Here is an 18973-nt window from a genome sequence, read left to right as displayed (position 1 = left end):
TGTTAGTTAGTTGTAAACTTGTAATAGAGGCATGGAATTAATAATCCTGCATTAAAATATCTACTCCTGTCTTAATTGGCTTCAAAGTCTTTGATGTGTACTTCTATCTTAATTTAAAAAAAAGAAAAAAGAAAAAAAAAAGATTTACGTCTTAATTCCGTTTTTTTTTTTGTTAACATGCTAGCATTGCGGTAAAAGAGGAGGTATAAATATTTTAACCTTCAAAAAATAGCTCGTAGCGCTCTTCGTTAATGGAGTCAAACGCCTGCCGTTCATTTGATATTATCCTGTTATCTGATTAATAGACCTCTTCGACGAGGGTCGGATTCTGTCGAGCGAACACATCAAACAAACGACGGGAGGCAAGAAATTACGTTGATTGTATCTGTAGCTTTTTTGCTTATGTTTTTCGAGGCAATCTGGCCGGCGGTCTCTTCTTTTAGTTTTGTTTTCTAACAGATGGGATGTGTTAGTTATCTAGAGTTTTGGGGTTCTTGGTTTCCTAATTGGGATTGATTAGGGGGGAGAGTTCGACCATGGATTCTGTAGTTTCTCAACCGGAAGATGCGCCTCTGGTTGAAGGGGATTCGTCATACGAAGCCCCCAAAAGCCATGCCAGAGATGTTCATATCTTGAGCTCTGCGTTTCTTCTGGTATTTCTGGCTTATGGAGCTGCTCAGAATTTGGAGAGCACGGTGAATACGGTGAGTCCCTGTTTACACAATTTGCCTAGGTTTTCCCTTTATGCCGTTCTGCAATGGTTTGGTTGATTCTGTGAGTTGCAATACCTGTTTAGGAGGAGAATATAGGTACTACTTCTCTCGGGATATTGTACCTTTCCTTCACCATATTCTCCCTAGTCTCGTCTCCCGTGGTTCGGATATTGGGCTCAAAGAACGCTCTGGTGCTTGGCACCACTGGCTATTGGTTGTTCGTGGCTGCAAATTTGAAGCCATCTTGGTATGCTAGTTTCTCTTTCAAAGCTGTAGTTGAATCGTCATACATAATTGAGAGGTGTTTTTGGTTTACAAGTTTTGCCCCTTTTAGTTTATCTACTCTGTCAGTTTATGGGGCCTTACTTCGGGTAAGCAATACACAGAAAATTATACCAATAAACTTGTCTCATGCTATATCTATCCTTCCAGCATATTGACTTTTACTAGGAAACTGTTTCAGAGAAACATTCCACCATATGAACGTTTTGGTTTGTCATTCTTCAATTTTGAACGATGCAACAGCAACACCCATACCTTATTTACATGGATTGGCTTGGATCCTGATCTGATGGTCTAGCACATTCACAAATAAGGAGCATGCTTTCTGAATTATACTGTGAATTAAGTGAATACCAAATGCTATGCATACATTGAAATCAAGTTGAATGCCGATATCTCTACAAGGGCCTCTCTACCATTTAAACTGGTTGTACAAAATGTCCTTCCAATGCTAGAATACTCCAATAAAAGGATTACCTGGAAAGCTTTCCAAGAAGAATCTATTGATCATCTATTTATATACAATGAATCAAAATCAAACGAAGAAGAACAAGTCACATCCCTGAAGTCATTTTGCACTGTTAACAATGAGAAAATCAGACTGATAATCCCTGTCAAACATGATACCTAGTCACACATGTCAGTTTTCAATTAAGGGAAGCATTCCTTTCTCTCCATGTTGACCAAAATATTGCAAATATGAGAAGTACTGTACAATGCTTTGCAATGCTTACTAGGACCCTTCACTTTCCAAGAAGAATCTATTGATCATCTATTTATATACAATGAATCAAAATCAAACGAAGAAGAACAAGTCACATCCCTGAAGTCATTTTGCACTGTTAACAATGAGAAAATCAGACTGATAATCCCTGTCAAACATGATACCTAGTCACACGTGTCAGTTTTCAATTAAGGGAAGCATTCCTTTCTCTCCATGTTGACCAAAATATTGCAAATATGAAAAGTACTGTACAATGCTTTGCAATGCTTACTAGGACCCTTCACTTTCCAAGAAGAATCTATTGATCATCTATTTATATACAATGAATCAAAATCAAACGAAGAAGAACAAGTCACATCCCTGAAGTCATTTTGCACTGTTAACAATGAGAAAATCAGACTGATAATCCCTGTCAAACATGATACCTAGTCACACATGTCAGTTTTCAATTAAGGGAAGCATTCCTTTCTCTCCATGTTGACCAAAATATTGCAAATATGAAAAGTACTGTACAATGCTTTGCAATGCTTACTAGGACCCTTCACTTTCCATCCAGTGCATGCATTGATGATTGGAATCATGAAAACACCATCAAACTCAAAGGGCTAAATGCTTTCAATAATGCAAGAGCTGATGATTGGTGGTTTCAGAGACATGTAAGCATACAAAGCAATTTGACTTTCCTAAACCCATAATCCTTCTAATCATAGTTATCAAAGAGAAGCTTAGGTGATGTCCAGGCCATTCATTACTTCTTTTGCTTGGATTCTTGGTGCAATATTGCCTTTCTTGGATTCAATTTCTTATTTATTTGGATATATATAGTGTTGTAATACATGTTTACTTGGACCAACATGTAAGCAAACAATGCAATTTGACTTTTCTTAAACCCATAATCCTTCTATTGACTTCTTGCTTTGCTTATTTCTTTGGATTATTTCCACATGAAAATTCATGATTTTGAATATGCCTTGTTGCTTTGCTGAATGGAATTGATGAAATTGTTGTATATGATACCAAAATTCTTTCCTTGTGAAATTAATGATATAATATGTCTTGACATGAAAAATTCCTTATTATTGGCTTTGTTTTTGTATTTTCAGCTCAAAATAATAAGAAATTGAAAATATGGCTCTGTCAAAACGGATCATATCTGATAAATTATAGGTCTTATTAGTCAAAGACCGGTGCTTTTGTGGTTTCTAGCCATTTGCCTAATCTCTTAGGCTTAGTATCACCTTGCCACCTTTAGAGCTAAATTTTTAATCAATGTAGTCAGATTGGACTAGGTGGTTGAACTGTTGAACTGGTGATCCAGTTAATTTTCTGAGTCTTGGTTACTTGATGGTTCTTATGTGATGAATAATCTAATCAGCAATTAAATCAGTAAAACTGTGACAATATGAGATTTTCCATTTTTCATGGTTTAATAGCAATCTTTCAATTAGGTTGTCATTGGTTCTTATGGGATGAATAATCTAATCAGAAAGTAAACCAGTAAAACTGTGGCATATGAGCTTTTCTGTTTTCATGGTCTAATGGCACTCTTTCAATTAGGTTGTCGTTGGTGAGTCACTTCCCTAATGTTGCAGTCTATACCACAGATCTTCCCAGAATCTAGTTCTGTTTCCTGAGCAAGCATTAGGTTGATTGAGAGGCCAATGAGGCTCTTGCAGCCAAACCAGCATCCCAACAACTGGCCTCTAATCCATGAATGATTTTGATTACTGCATGAGAATGAGATGGCTTATCAGGTTCCAAAGGGAATCTCCACACAGCTATTTTCCCAACATAGAGTTATTCCTTCAAACCAATCTACTCAAACCCTAACCAAGTTTGGATAACTTCATGCCAGTTGATGGTTTGATCTTAAGAAGTTTCTCCTTTAATTGCTAATATTTTTCAAGACAGTGGCTTACTATTAACATAAATTAGGATTTTGCATAAATGATGTAGAACTTCTATATCATGTATACCTGTGAAGCAATATATTGTGATTTTAACTACTTTCTCTAGGTATACAATGGTTCCTGCTTCTATATACCTTGGCTTTGCTGCTTCAATCATCTGGGTTGGGCAGGTAAACATGCATGCTTAAATTATCTTGCATCTCTTTATTTTCCAAGAAGCTGATACAATAAATAAATCCAGCTCTGCCTTTACTCTTATCCGTTAGGGAACATATCTCACTTCCACTGCACGCAACCATGCAAAAGATTGTTATTTGCATGAAGGAACAGTTATAGGTAGCTTCAATGGAGAATTTTGGGGAATTTTTGCAAGTCACCAGGTTCACCTATTTGTCTATTATTTGCCCTTGATAGAATATTTCTTATTGACTGATAATAAAAGAATATTTATTATTTGATTTCAATTCACTAATGAGATGATGATCCTTAACCTGTAATTTTACATTTTTTTTTTCAATTTTGCAGTTCATTGGCAATTTGATTACACTTGCTCTCTTGGGAGATGGAAAGGTGTGTTTTGACTACTTTTTTTTTTCCTGGCTTGTGGCTGTTAAGGTTCAATTCTTGCTACTTTACTCCCTGCTCGTTATCTATATTTTGCTAAAAAGATGATGCTTCCCATTTCTATAGGATTCTCAATGGAATTAAATTTTGGGTATTCATGCCATTTTTTTTCTGTTTCTCAATATAAAAAATGTTCAATTTCAATCTTCGAGAATTAAGTATTATTTTCAACAAAAGAACTGGCTTAGTTGATGTTATTTTGACAGCTTATACAAAACAACATTGTCCATGCTGATAGTTTCCTATTTTGCGTTTTTTTTAATGAATTAACTCATTAAATTATCTGCATCCCCATGTTTCATTTTCCAATGCCTGGTGCTTTTTTTCTATTGTTAATGAGAGAGATAAAGGGAGGGAGGGAGGGGGGGAGGGGGGGGGGGAGTTTATGCAGTTCTTAGATTTTTTTACCCTAATACGCTAGTGCCATAGAAAGACACACCCAATGGTTTTTTTTCCTTGGGATAACACAATGGGGTAGCCCTCCCCAAGCCCTTGATGAAGGTGGGATTGGATTGCAAGTCTTTGTTACAACCATTCAAATTCCATTTAAAAATAATAAAAATTAGATAAGTATAATAAAATCCATTTATTTTATTTAAATTAATAAAAAACAATTTGTTAGTTGTCATAAATTTATAATTTTAAATCCATTTTATCCAACAATGAACTAAAATTAATAAAAACTACTCAAGTTAATAAAAAATACCAAAATTAACAATTTTTTATCCAATAATTAATAAAACACTTAAGAAATTAATGAATTACTATAAATTTAAAATTAAAATACATTTGAGTTCCATTTAAAAATAACTAATGTTAATAAGGAAATTAAAATTAATTAATAAAAAGTAAATTATTAAAAGTAATAAAAGTAATACAAATAATAAAAATAATAAAAATTATAAAAATTAATTAAAAATAATAATGTCACATTTGGAAATATCATAAAGCTCTTTCTACTTCAGTTTTGCTTAACAAAGCCTGTGCATCGCATGGGTACCAACTAGTTATTTAACTAAAGTCATAATTGTGATTCTATTTCTAAAATATCAATATTGTGTGGTCAGTCCAAGGTCTAGAACCAGCAATTAAACTTCTATATTTCTTAACTTTTTGTAAGAATGTGGTTTTGCTTATTTTGGTGAAATGACAGATATTTCCGAGAAGGGTGGACTGGATACAGACCTAACCTTTGCCATATTTTGCACAAAGTGGCCTCTCTCAGACTTGAAACCATGTTCTCAAACTCATCAGCCTGGCATAATCATTGCACCAAGCAATGACCCTTGAATTGTTTACACAGCCAATTGAGAACTTTGTTGATATATATGTTGTTATATTGGGCAAATGCCAAGGCTGTTCTGGAACAAATGCATAATGATCATCCATCTTATTAAAATGACAGTAGGAATCTCTTCATTCCTAATACTGTGGAATAACTGAATAAGGGGACTGAATACATAAACAGCACATTTAAGATATAATTCAGAACTTTTATATTCAAGGTGGTTTATCTAAACTTGGGGAAATGGGGGAAATCTCACCATGTTTCAGAGAAATGGCAAGCAACAACTTAAACATGTATGATTAATTTTAAAAAGGGTACCCTGTGGTCAGACCATAATGTGGGGCATTTGGGATATCATAAATTAAATAGAACAGGTCCTTGTCATGGTCTGTGCTTGGGCTTGATTGCCTAGAATCATAATGGAGTTTCCTAATGTGGTTGTAGGATGATATCACAACCCTAAATGGGTTGGTACAAACAAATGTGACATAGATACAACATGTCTGGAATAGGGATGGAACTTCGGTGGGTTTGGGTTGGGAAATTGTTAAAATTTCAGTGGGCTTGGCCTGAACAGGTCTTATGCAGTGTAAATTCTTCAAATTGGGTATCTGACTTGCACGCTTAGGCCAGGACCGGTCACAAGAATAATCATTTAAATTCTCTTACCGTGGAGGTGTTTAGGGTTATTATTTTATATTCATTTTAGGTGTGCAACATGGACAGGCCTGGGTTGAAACTTTGTCAAATTTTAGAGGGGCCTGGCCTGAGAACCCAAGCATGATATGGTGGAAATGTTTTTCTTAACTGCTATTTGGAGAGATTCCAACGAATCCAGAGACCCTTTCTGGTGCTGACTCCAATAAGCTTATGCTTTACTAACCCTGTTCTTTTTATTCTCTCCCTATTCTTTATGAATACTATTCTGCAGTCATGTTCCTCAGACCAGCCAACTCATTTTTGGTTTTCTTGTTCTTTCCTAATTGTAACTCCCATCACCATCACTTTATACCCATTGGCAACATTGTTTAACCTCTGATATCACCACTTTCGAGTTTTCACTTCAGAAATTATTTTTCTCTCCAAATTTCATCCCTTAAACCACTAATTTATGTAATTTTATTTGCCTAATTTGATGTACAGATTAATTTCTACCAAGGCTAAACTTAAGCCATTACTATCTCAACAGCAATCATGAGCTTTCTTTTACCTTATACAGAGTAAATGCATATAAAGCACTGTGGTGGTACTAATAATCAAGGAAATAAATAGAACATAAAAATCAAAAGTTGATAGAAACAAAGTACTTTTCAGAAGGTAAAATAGATTGTCTTTCTAAATATTCTGTAGTTTCATGTCAAAATATAATATTTTAATTCATTACAATTTCATCATTTCTTTGACTTTATTCACTAGAGTTGGTGTTACATTTCCAGAAGTAATACTTGATAAAAGTAATATAATTGATATTAACATACACATCATGTCCCTCCCAAGACCCTGCATTGGCGGGATCCTCGTGCACTGGGCTGCCCTTTTTTATCATGGAATCATATACACCATGCATGTAAACAGAGAAGATAAGCACAAAATTTATAGCTTTAGTTTGTACCTTGGTATGTCCAAAATGTGCCTCTGGCTGTTTGACCAATTAAAATTTCCTGAGGCAGCATTATTTTAAGGTAAACTAATAACGTGGTTAGATGGGCAGGAGATAAGTGTGTGAGGATTTGCATCAGGTTAGCTTTAGCATCCATTGTCTAAAGAACCTGTGCAACATAGCTTGTGGTGTTTCTTCTTGCAATGTTATATACTTTTCATGATTGTCCATGGAATGGACTGGTCCATTCGGTCCTTCTTTGAATTATTATTTAATTTTAGAGTTGTATTTACTGATAAAAAATGTTAGAGTTAAGTTGATTTTTGACTAGGAAATCTCTTAGGTAGGGTAGGTAGGATAATAGGCTTCAATCTGAGTCACGTGGGCATTGTCTCCTTACATAATTTATGGAAAAGGATACAATCTAATATTTTTTGTGACATGAAATATGTTATTCATCTGTTTGGGTGGTTGAAGAGGAGTGGAGTAGTTGCCTTTTCATCTCTACAAACCACCATACATCTGGTGCTACATAAGTTCAGAAATTGGGTTTTGTCCAGATTAATACACCTAGTGAGAGGGATATTTTGGCGATTGAACAGTTGCCTTTCAGCTCTGCAAACCTCCATACATTTGGTGCTACATGAGTTCATAAAGTGAGTTTTATTCAGATTATAACACCCAGTGAGCAAGATTTTGTGGTGATTACACAACAGCTGTTTCATGCCATTTTCAACATGGGAGACAATGAGAACATGTAGCTGTGTGGCTTGTCCATTCTTTTCCTTGACATTTTTAATATGCACATATATTCAGGTATTAATGGCAATGATATCAAAAGTGAAACTGGATGCACTTCCTATGCAATAATTGTTTTTTTTTTTTTTGTTTACTAAGTGATTTGACATTACCACTGCAGGAAGGGGCTACCAGTGGCACAACCTTATTATTTATTGTCTTTCTTGGAAGCATGACCTTGGGTACCATGCTTATGTGCTTCTTGCGTAAAACAGATAATAAAGCAGAGGAGGGACCGCCAAAATCTTATACCAATTTATACTCTTTTGTGGTATCTCTCTTGAAGTTGGTCATTGCTCCCTTATTTGATATACGAATGCTATTGATCATTCCTCTCATTGCATATTCTGGCTTGCAGCAAGCATTCGTGTGGTAAGTACCCTATCTATATAGTATTGTACACCAAGTACACCAAGTTGATAACTGGCAAGTTCTGATTTTCCATTTCTTATTTATGCTTAAAAATGCCTCTTATGTACCAGGGCTGAATTTACTAAGTATATTGTTACACCGGCGCTTGGTGTGTCGGGGGTGGGTGGTGCAATGGCGGTTTATGGGGCTTTTGATGCACTAGTAAGTATGAGCATATACATATACTCATCGTTGGTAAGTCATTTAACATTGGCATCTCTCATAACCAATATTCTTGGTGAATTATATTCATATCACAAGAATTGGTTTGGGAGGTTCAGATGTTCTTTTTTCTATTTTTTAGTCCTGAGGGGGAAAATGAACCTCTGGCTTTATTGCCTTACCAACCTTTACTTGCTTTAAAAGAAACCAAATACCAGGTCTTTTTCATCTATCTGCTTAGTTCCTATTTTTTCCTAGTGCAAAATGTGCTTAGAATTGTAAGTGCTTTGGTGTCAAACATCCTTCCACCTGGTGTGAATGATTTTCCATGGAATTTATGCTTATGTAAACCTCAATAGGAATACTGTGTTTGAGGAAATAGTACCACTCTTTGGTTTTCTCTAAGAGGTTTACATCTCTTCCTCCATCTTGGATATCCATATTTGAGCTCTAAATCCATCTGGTTCCTTCACCAAATTAGTAAGTCCTTTTTGGGGTCATTTGTTACTAACACCACTAACCAAGCATTCCTGGAAAAAAGACTGGTTGTCTCGTTTTCCTTGTAATGTGTGCGTTTTTAGTTGGGAAACAATGCTTGCCAAGATCAACACATAACATCTTGTAGGAGAAGTGGTTAAAGGTGCCGTATTTTTTTATCCTATGCCAATGTCACGTGCTTCTGAGGTACTGAATCTGCAAACCAAGTTCTTGTCCACTGCTTAGACACGAGGAAATTGTGACATTTTTTCCTGGGTTTTATTATGGGGCTTGAGTTGGTGACTTCCAGAAACATTATAGACATGCTTTTCTGTTAGAAAACTCAGGGTTTTAGGGGCAAAGGGTTGATTATACTGGAAGGCAGGCACACATGCAGTTTTATGGGGTATTTGGGAAGACAGGAACAATTGGGTCTTCAATTAAAGAAATCCTTGCTTGAAGCTTTCAAGTGAAGAATCTAATTTCTCCTTAACTCTTGGATGTTAGCGATGGATGAGGCCTTGGTGGAATGGAACCAAAGAAGGTGGGCATGGTCCCCCCTAAATGATATTAGAAACATTCTATCCTCATTTCCAGTTTATCTTAGATGGATCCCTATGGAGCTGAACTCTATCATTGATGGTCTAGCAAAAATGGGGGTTGGAGGGTGTTGTATGGTAGTAACTCTTATGCCTACTTGATATCTTTTTCGCTTATTTTGTACATCCTCTCATATACTGGCTGTTTCAGTGAAGTAATCATCACCTTCTTGAAAAAAATTCCTTATCCAGGTCAAGTTGGGAGCTTCCCTACACATTCTGCTCTGTTTCTGCTGCACAGATGGGTTTAGTGGCCCATCTGAACCATCCATTAGGTAGGGGATCCTCTGGATTTTCCATCTATTCAATCTTGTAATCCAAGTGGACCTTATACCCCTCTTTATGTTAGTGTTTTCCCCCTGGTGATATTGAACAGTATAAGTTTCAATACTTCAATGTAAACTCACCTAAAAAGAAGAGGTTATTTTGAACATGTTGAGGGGGTTTTAGGTTCAAATTTGACTGATTATAGACGTTGACAAAAGGAACATGTGGGCCATTTTGGGCCCCAAACCAACTTGCCATGTGGAAGATTTTTGGTTGTTCAGCCTCTTGCCTCTCTCTTTCCATATTTGTGACAGCCATTATTCTGATGGCTAAATAATATGATTTGCTTTCAGGTGGTGATAATACCAACTTTCCAGGTTTGATATAATTAATAATTGTTTTTTCCTTAAACCCCGTGCTTAGAGTTCCTTGAGATTCTTTTGCCAATTATGAATCTGAGTGAATATTGGAATGCACATGTAGACAGGAACCTTTGAAGAAATCTAAGGCACCCATGAGATATATTGGGACAATGGTCGGCCAATGCTAGTTGTACATGTTGTCTATTTGCTGTTGGTTGACTGTCATGGTTGTCTACTCAAGGAGCAGCTTAATTACACTATTTATCTAATAAATGAAAGATACTGAATACATTTTTTTTTCAGCTTAGTGACACAATAAAAGAGATGTTATTAATTAATAACTAGAAAGGTAAGAGGTGCACTCAGGGGTGATCATGGGCCTGGCCTTACCCTGGGCCTAAAATATAAGCCTAGGCCTGGGCTCAGATTGGTTGAATTTTGGTCCTATAGCATTTAATAATAAAAAATTAAATTTTAGAAAATTTTAAATCAAATGACGTATATTGCATGAAAAAGAAATATTACACAAGCCTAATATATCAAATGACGTATATTATATTATATTAAGCACATATAATTTATTATTACACAATATAATGTATTATAATATAAAAATATTATGTATATTATATACAATGCTCAAGATATTAATACACCCAATATGCATGAACATGTTTATTGGGTGTTTTGATGCTTAATAACTCTTTTTTTTTAGTTTTTTTTTTTAAAGTTGTTCCAGGGGGTTGGTTTTAGGCATGTCTACACCCTAAAACAACTCAAAATCCAAAACGCCCTTTATTTGGGGTTTTGGAGACTTGCCAATACAATACGTGTCGAAATTTTGAATCTTGATTGGCCGGGCTGGGTCTGCACAAAGAAAACTTGGGCCAGGGCCCAGGCCCAGAAATTTGTTGGCTGGGCCAAGCCAGGTTTCCAGCAGGCCAGGAATGATCACCCTTATGTGAAGTCCCTACATCTGATCACATCATATGAGGGGAAAACGGTGAATGTTACTGATAAAACCTTACAAAACCAGCTAGGATAAGGGAGCTATCCATGGCTGAGCACCCCCACACCCCACCTCACCCACAAGGTTCTGCCCTCCCAACAGCTTCTCTTGTTTGGGCATCTGTCATAAAATCTGTAGATCTAGGAATAACCTTAACACGTTATTCAACCTGGTTGCCGATATCTAGCTTCTCTGATTAAATGATGTAATACTGATATCTAGCTTCTTTGAGTGGCTTTTCAGTTACCACCATAATCCTATCAAAGCCAAGAGAGAAACCAAGCTTCAGTTCTTGCAATAAGGAAAAATATTCTGCTTTCAATGTATCCTTATCTGATTGCTCCTTGTATGATTCATTGCCAACTGAGCATCCACCAAAAATTAGTTTAATCTTCTCATTAATTGGTTGATTTTGTTCTTGAATCAAGGACGTCTCTGTTCTTTTTTTTTTTCCTTTTTTTGGAGGGGGGTGGGAGATGTTTGTATTCACTGCCATTTTCTTATGATGAAGTTGCTGACATCTCTTTGGGTCCTCTCTTGTTAGAGCCCATATGCCATTTTAACTGATAAAATCATGAGGATGTTAAATTTCTGTGATTTGTGATTGAAGATTCTTGTATTTCTTTCTTTCCAAACAGGCCAAAGGACAGATGCCCCCAATCATTTTCATAATATCTTCTCTCTCTTTCCGGCTGGACAGAGTTGAAAGATGCCACAAACAAATTAAATATATCATGTTGGTCTCCATCAAAAGAACACTGTAAATCCCATTGTTTCACATTAAAGAACCAAACTTTTATAACAATGTTGTATTGCTGGACTGTTGTTGTCATTGTAGCTGACCACATGGTTGGGATAAGTCTTTTTGATATGCTTTGGTGTTATAATCCTGGAAATAATTCCTGAATATTTGGCCTTGATGATCCATAGGAAGTGAATGCTTTAATCCATCAGGATTACTAAGGAACAAAAAACTTGAAGAAGCAAGTGTAACTTTGACATATCGTTTTGCTTTGCTAGTCTAAAGTTGTTAATGGATTGCTTGTTTCAGTGTTCATTGGCTGCTGGGAAGTTTACCTCAGGTCTCTCATCAATTACTATCATAGTTCCTGGTGGAGCTCTTATTCAGGTTATTGTGCTGCTATGGCTTTTTCTGAAATACAGGTGCACTTCTGGTAGATCAAATCTAGTGATTATGCATTACTCCATTTTAACTCATTTTTTGACATAATGTCCAAGCTGAAGCTGCTATAATATTTGGAAACTTTTGTGGTTTATTCTATTTTAGCAGATTAACTAGCGGATTGATTGGATCTTTATACCCACTTCTCATGGCTGCTATGTTGGGTATTGGAAATGGGATATTCAATACACAGCTCAATGCTTTGCTTGGAATTCTTTTCAGGCATGACATGGTAATATTTAGTTTTCTCACACTTATTTCTACTGAAATTCTAGAAAGTAATTGTTTTGGTTCTTTTGTCGTGTCCAAACATGCCAACCCACAACATGGTCTTTGGGTGATTTACTGAACCTACAAGAGGGCAAAAGCTGCAAAACAACACTCTTTATGATGAATCTGCAGGGAGAATATGGCTACTGGTTTCTCCATCTATATTCGCAAATGTAACTCTCATTTATAGATTATTAGGCTCTTGGCTGAATCTTTAGCATTTGCCATGATGCACCCAACTCATCAATTTTAGAGGACCCTTCCTGGGCTTGCATGCATCATGCGATGTTTCTTGTCTTCTGTACCTTTCCAAAAAAAATCTTGCCCAGTTTAGGTCTATCTTGATGCAGTTCAGGAGACCAGCTTTACCCATTTTGAAGTACACACTGTTCCGAGATGCTAATGTCTTTTCAGATATCTATCAATAAAAGAAAAAAGGCCACTGCCTTAACATCCTGCATTTTTAGCATGAAGTGGCCGTTCTCAGACTTGAGCCCATATTTGCACAGCTTTTTCCCCTGATGGATAGCCCATAATCTCACACTTGTCAGCCTTGATTTTTTTTCAGATCATTCCATCCATGGTTCCAAAAGACACTTGATCTATATGACCCTCAAATTCTCAAAGTAGACCAAATATTTAGAAAGTGACCCACATAGAGCCTTGAAAGCTTTGAAACATTAGGCCTCTTTGCTGCAGGTCTCACTTATCAAAAGGATGATATTTAGTGCCTATACCACGTGTAATCACAAGAACACAATACATGCTATAAAACTGCAAATGGGTTACCTTTCTCAAAAAAATATTGGCTAACTTTGGCATAGAAAGTAGCTTATTCACCAAATTGGTAAAAATGCCCCTTCTTTCACTGCCTATAGACTGACCATGCCAAGAGTTTCCGCGATATACAAACAAAAGGGTGGATGACTCTCCTTGTTGAACCATTCTGGAGCTTTTGAAGAGTCTGGCAATGATCCATTGATGATGAACCAAAGAGAATGCATCATTGCATAGTTCTTCCATTTTCTCCATTTTGGAACTTCAGATCTGCTGACAACAACACATTGCTGGCCACGTTCATCCAGCTGGCATTGGGAACATCTCTTGTACTATATATAGCTGATGTCCCTATTGTACGGCTGGATGAATGTGGCCAGCAATGTGTTGTGGTCAGCAGATCCGGACTCCTATTTTACAAAATGAGATATTCTTTCATGATCAGGAGTAAAAAACTGATTTAACATCTCTTTTAAACAATTGTCCTCTGGAGATGTGAAACAGATATATCCTGATACCATTATTAACCTTGTGGCTAGGATTTTATTTGTATTTTATACATAAACATAAAAAGCTTTGAGATATCTTTTGCCCCTGTCATAGTGTAGTAAATTCCGTGTTTACACGTCTTTTTAACTATACAGAATGATGAAACTTGAAATACCTTAAATCCTTTGCATAAAGGCCTTAGTGAAACTCTCTTGCAAGGGGGTTTTTATCCCCAATGATCTCTATCCAATGCGTCAAGTCTTGGTCTACAAGGAATTTTAGAACGAAGTCCAGAATAGTTGGTCCAATCCAATGTGATCTTCATAATTGTCTTTGTCCTCTTGGAACATCTTCTTGCTTTCACAGGAGTTTCTGCTTACAACTTTTGATTTAAAAGTAGTTTAGTTGAAGATTTTCAATTTAGTCCAACTTACTGCATACAAGAGTTTATACCTTGGCATCAGAAAATACAAGGTCACAAAGATCCATTGAAGACTCTTACATGTGTCATGATCTTGGAAACGGGTTGCAGGCTTAATATGATCTCAAGGGTCATGTTTTTTTTTTCCCTTAGAAGATTCTTATGATTGTCGGCCCCATATAGTTGGGATAAGGCTAGACATGGTTCTCTACTTTGCCATTCCTTTGTTTCTTTTAATTTTTTTGAAGGGACATTTGTATCAAAACCCTTATTAGAATAAGATTTGTTTAGGTTATTAAAGACCTATTAAGAAATCTGACAGCTTATTTTCCATGACATGTACATTAAAAAAGTTATCCATGTGTGTTTAGTTGACTTTAAAGTCGAGCTTAATTATATTATCTTATACTTTTCATGTAGAAGCGGTAAACTCTATTATTAAATACATGGTAATATGGATTAAAAATTGAGCAAAATCACTTTTCTTTATATATTTAAGATTTTATTGTGCATGTTTTGATAGATTTCTAAAAAGCAGAAGCAAATAGCAATGTTATGATTTGTGATACAATTTACTATTTTATTCAGTTCAACCTTCCCTACTATTTATAATATGATCACATTTTTATTGTATTGATTTAATGATTGCATCTATGTTCATCCTGGTTATTCTTTCTATGCTGCACCTCTTGATCTTTGTGATTGTAAAATAAATGTCTGGTTTCTTTTGGGGACAGGAAGGGGCATTCGCACAGCTTAAGGTGTGGCAAAGTGCATCAATAGCAGTTGTATTCTTTCTGAGCCCGCACATCACATTAAAGGCAATGTTGGTGCTGATGCTTATCGCCCTCTGTGTTTCAGTGTGCGGGTTTTTATTTCTGACACTCTGGGTGGAAAGGACATTTTCTTCTGGCTCTGGGTAATACAGTGACTTCACATGACAATTGTTACTGAATATTTTTATCCCGCTTGCATTGATGCACCATGTTGTTATCCAACCCACTGTATAATCAGAATCATAAAAAAGGGGTCATTACCCAATGCTTTCCAACCCAAGATTAATCATAATAGGCAAATAGTCGTTTTTCCTATTTGATATTATTTTTTAGAGAAATAGTTCCTTTGTTTCCGTGCATACAAACACAGCCAAGAGAGTATTTTGAAGGAAATTGCAATTGTGGAAGGTGTCTTAACTGCTATTGCAATCCCATTACGAAGGCTAAAGCGCAGCGGCTTCTGGCTTTTCAAGTTGGGTTATTCACGGACAGCCTATAAGCCATGCTTGGTGAAAAATCTGAAGTCTAAATCGACTGTCCATCATCAGTCATTTGAAGGGCTGTTTGTTTTAGCCTCTTTGAATAGCTTTATCCAAAACAATTCAAAGCAGCTGAACCAGCTTAGCCGAATCTTCAGCTTAGACCTCCCAAGCAAGACCATATACTCATGGGGCCTACAAAAAAGGTCATATCCTTCTGTCCATACATAGGCTAAAATGTGCCCATAGAGGAGGAGTAGGGATGCAAACGGATATATTCGAATCCGATCCGATATTGTTTATGTCGGATTCAATTCGATCCAAGATTCAATCGGATTTGACAGGGTTCGATTTGAATTCGAATCCTATCGGTAAGTCAGATCTTTGGATCTGATTTGATTTAACTTGTTTTCTTTAAAAATTAATAAATTATTAAAAAAATAAAATATACTAATTTAAATAAAGTAAAAACAAAAAATATGAGTATTTTTTAATTATTTTCATTATATATATACATGTTTTTTTATAAAAAAATAAATAGTTAAATAAATTTATAAATAAATAAATAACATGTATATATTTATATTTATAAATATAATATGTATCAGATCAGATGAGGATGATCCGAATCCGATCTAAAAAATCCAAACAAGGGTGATTCGAATTCAACCAAATAGGATTGGATCATGATCCGATCCATTTGCACACCTAAGGAGTCTTTATCGTTTATAGTATATGCTTAAAATGCAGTCGTATACTTCAGTTTATTCTCTCTCATATTGCTTTCCTTATCCCTTAAATTTTGTGGTTTTTTTTTGAATTTTTCAAAAAAAAAAATCAACCATGGGCTATCTAAACTCCACACCTAGTTTAGTTTCACTTCCCTTTTGGCATCAGCGGTCAGCCTATGCTATCCATACATCTAGAGAGTGATTTAGAGTGGTTTCTTTCACTCTCAAATATAAGCCTTTTAGTTTGGACATATACTTGTTCATTTCTCAAGAAAAATAATTCTAGTAAATAGCTACTTCTATTAAAAAAAGGACCATTTACTTTCAATCAGGGTGGAGCCAAGTATATTGGTGGGGTTAGAGGTGTAAATCGGGCCATGTTGCCCGTAGCCCGACATGACCAGACCCAACTTTGGACCGGCTTAGCATGGCTTGGCACAATGGCACACAGACCGTGCCAGGCCTGACATGATTGTATGGGCCGTGCTGGGCCTGGGGTTTTAGGTCCACGGGCACGACCTGCTTGGTCGTGCTGCCCGCAGTCCGCGTGTTGGCACGATCCATATATATTATATATAATATTTATATATTTTATATTTATGTATATATATAATATGTTAATAAAATAAATAATTGTTTTCAATTTTATTATATTAATTTATTTAATTATTGTATATATAAGCAATTGTATACATCAAAATTAATATAAAATTAAAATTTTAAGTTTTTTTCAAAATTTTTAAATAAATAGCTTTCTCCCAGTCCATGGTCCGTCCTGGCCCAAGGCTTGGCCCATGGACCAGCCCGGCCCGTAGAATGACACAGGCCCGCACGGGTTTGGGCCGTGCCAGGCCGACCCCCCAAGTTATCCAAGGGGAGGGTGGCACGGCTCGGGATGGCCCACGGGCCACCTACGGGCCGTGCCGTGCCGACCCGATTTACACCTCTAGTGGGGGTCCTTGTTTAAGTAAGTGGAGGCAGGGTCAAAAACTAGTAAAGTGGGTCATTGGCCCCCCCAAAACTTGAACTGGAATGTTAAGGATCACTCTCTAATGTTCTCCAACTCCTAAAATTAAAAAAAAAAGGAAATTGTTTATCTTATCTATAATAGACCCAAACCTTCTTGCCCCATTTCTTTTTTAACTTGGTCCCCCAAAAGGAAATTCCTGGCTCCGCCACTACTTTCACTCTCAAAAACTACTCACTTCAAATGGTGTGACCCATATTAACAACGAGCAACATTTCTAGTTGAATTTTATTAAAATATATCTACCAAAAAAATTATTGAAAAATTGAAATAATATTTTATAAATACAACCTGATTTAATCTCTTAAATTAAATATAAAATCTAACTTAAAATGATTTTAGGAAGTGGTTATTTTTATTCTTAAAAAAGGGAACAATTACCTTCATTATAAAAAATTACTCACTTCAAATGATGTGACCCATATTAACAATGAGCAACATTTCTAGTTGAGTTTTATTAAAATATATCTGCCAAAAACTTATTAAAATAAAAATGAATAAATAAAACTTGATTTAATCTCTTCAAATGATGTGACCCATATTAACAATGGGCAACATTTCTAGTTGAATTTTATTAAAGGAAAATTTTATGATAATGGAAAGACATGGTACTGAAACTTTGACCAATCAGAATTCACCCATGAATTTTGATAAATACCAATTTCAGCACCTCTATTATGGGAGGGACGCCAAATAGGACTGGCAATGGCCAATGGAGCAGGTGGGGACGGGGATATTGCCTTGATATTTGGTTATTGTGGAGGATTACTAGGAGCTGATATTTCTTCTGAGTACACTGAGTGGTACTTTAGGCTTGAGACAGATGGTTGAAACTGAGATTGCATTTAGTCAGAGGACAATCCCGGATTTGCTCCTCATAGAGCACACCTGACACCAATCTTACAACATGTTGCAACTATGCATTGGGAATATCTCTCCATGAATAACGACATCTAGATGTGTAGTTGCAAGTGCTGTGAGATTGGTGTGAAGTGTTTTCTGTGAGGAGCAAATTTGATTTCTAGCCCACCCTCCATCCCTTTAACCCCACAACCATAGTGGTGGCGGGATTTGATTCCAGGTATCTGCTACGAGTTAGAGATCCTACTAACTGAATTACCACCAGTTGGTATATCTGTTCAGACAAGCATGAGTAACCAATTGTTCTGGATATTACTTTTTTTCCTTCTATTTTTTCATCAACTTAATTATGGTTTTAGACTTTAGAGGATTGGTTGTTGGTAGATGATTGTTTAAGATCAATTACTGTTAAAATTATTAGACATGATAAAAACCTTTGGTAAAAATTGAACAATCTCAAATCCTTGCCTTTTCTATTCAAAATAGTTGAGGTCATCAGATAGGCCACTGAGACGTGATTCCAACTTACTTGAATGGAAGAGACAAGGATTTGGAGCTCTTCATTTTTTATCAACGTTTGAATGGTTGATAAAGAAAATTAGATGACACTCAAAGGACATTTGTATCTTTTCAAATGTCACTTAATGGTTGTTTAATGGGATGGTTAATGACAAGTACTAGATTAACATGTTTTAAAAATTTGGGTGCTGAATCATCGCATTTTAAAATTTAA

At 36.0% G+C, this 18973-nt stretch overlaps 1 protein-coding gene across 4 annotated transcripts; it reads left to right on the top strand.

Annotated features, from left to right (window-relative positions):
- The first annotated feature begins 235 nt into the window (after window positions 1–235).
- On the top strand, window positions 236–15457 carry LOC104594592 (Major facilitator superfamily protein). 4 transcript variants are annotated; one of them, XM_010254952.3, is made up of 10 exons: window positions 236–704; window positions 797–960; window positions 3736–3799; window positions 3896–4009; window positions 4155–4199; window positions 8061–8311; window positions 8422–8512; window positions 12278–12390; window positions 12518–12641; window positions 15104–15457. In XM_010254952.3, the coding sequence occupies exons 1-10, from the start codon at window positions 537–539 to the stop codon at window positions 15287–15289; spliced, it is 1320 nt and encodes a 439-aa protein (XP_010253254.1). In that variant the 5' UTR covers window positions 236–536; the 3' UTR covers window positions 15290–15457. The 4 variants fall into 4 exon arrangements, with proteins under 4 accessions (XP_010253254.1, XP_019052813.1, XP_088753867.1 ...); XM_019197268.2 differs by having other exon boundaries at window positions 12515–12641; XM_088897741.1 differs by lacking the exon at window positions 3896–4009.
- Window positions 15458–18973: the final 3516 nt, after the last annotated feature.

The sequence above is a fragment of the Nelumbo nucifera genome, chromosome 2, assembly GCF_055504915.1.
Source record: "Nelumbo nucifera cultivar China Antique chromosome 2, China Antique-T2T, whole genome shotgun sequence".
Lineage (NCBI taxonomy): Eukaryota > Viridiplantae > Streptophyta > Magnoliopsida > Proteales > Nelumbonaceae > Nelumbo > Nelumbo nucifera.
This window is presented reverse-complemented; position numbering and strand designations above follow the sequence as displayed.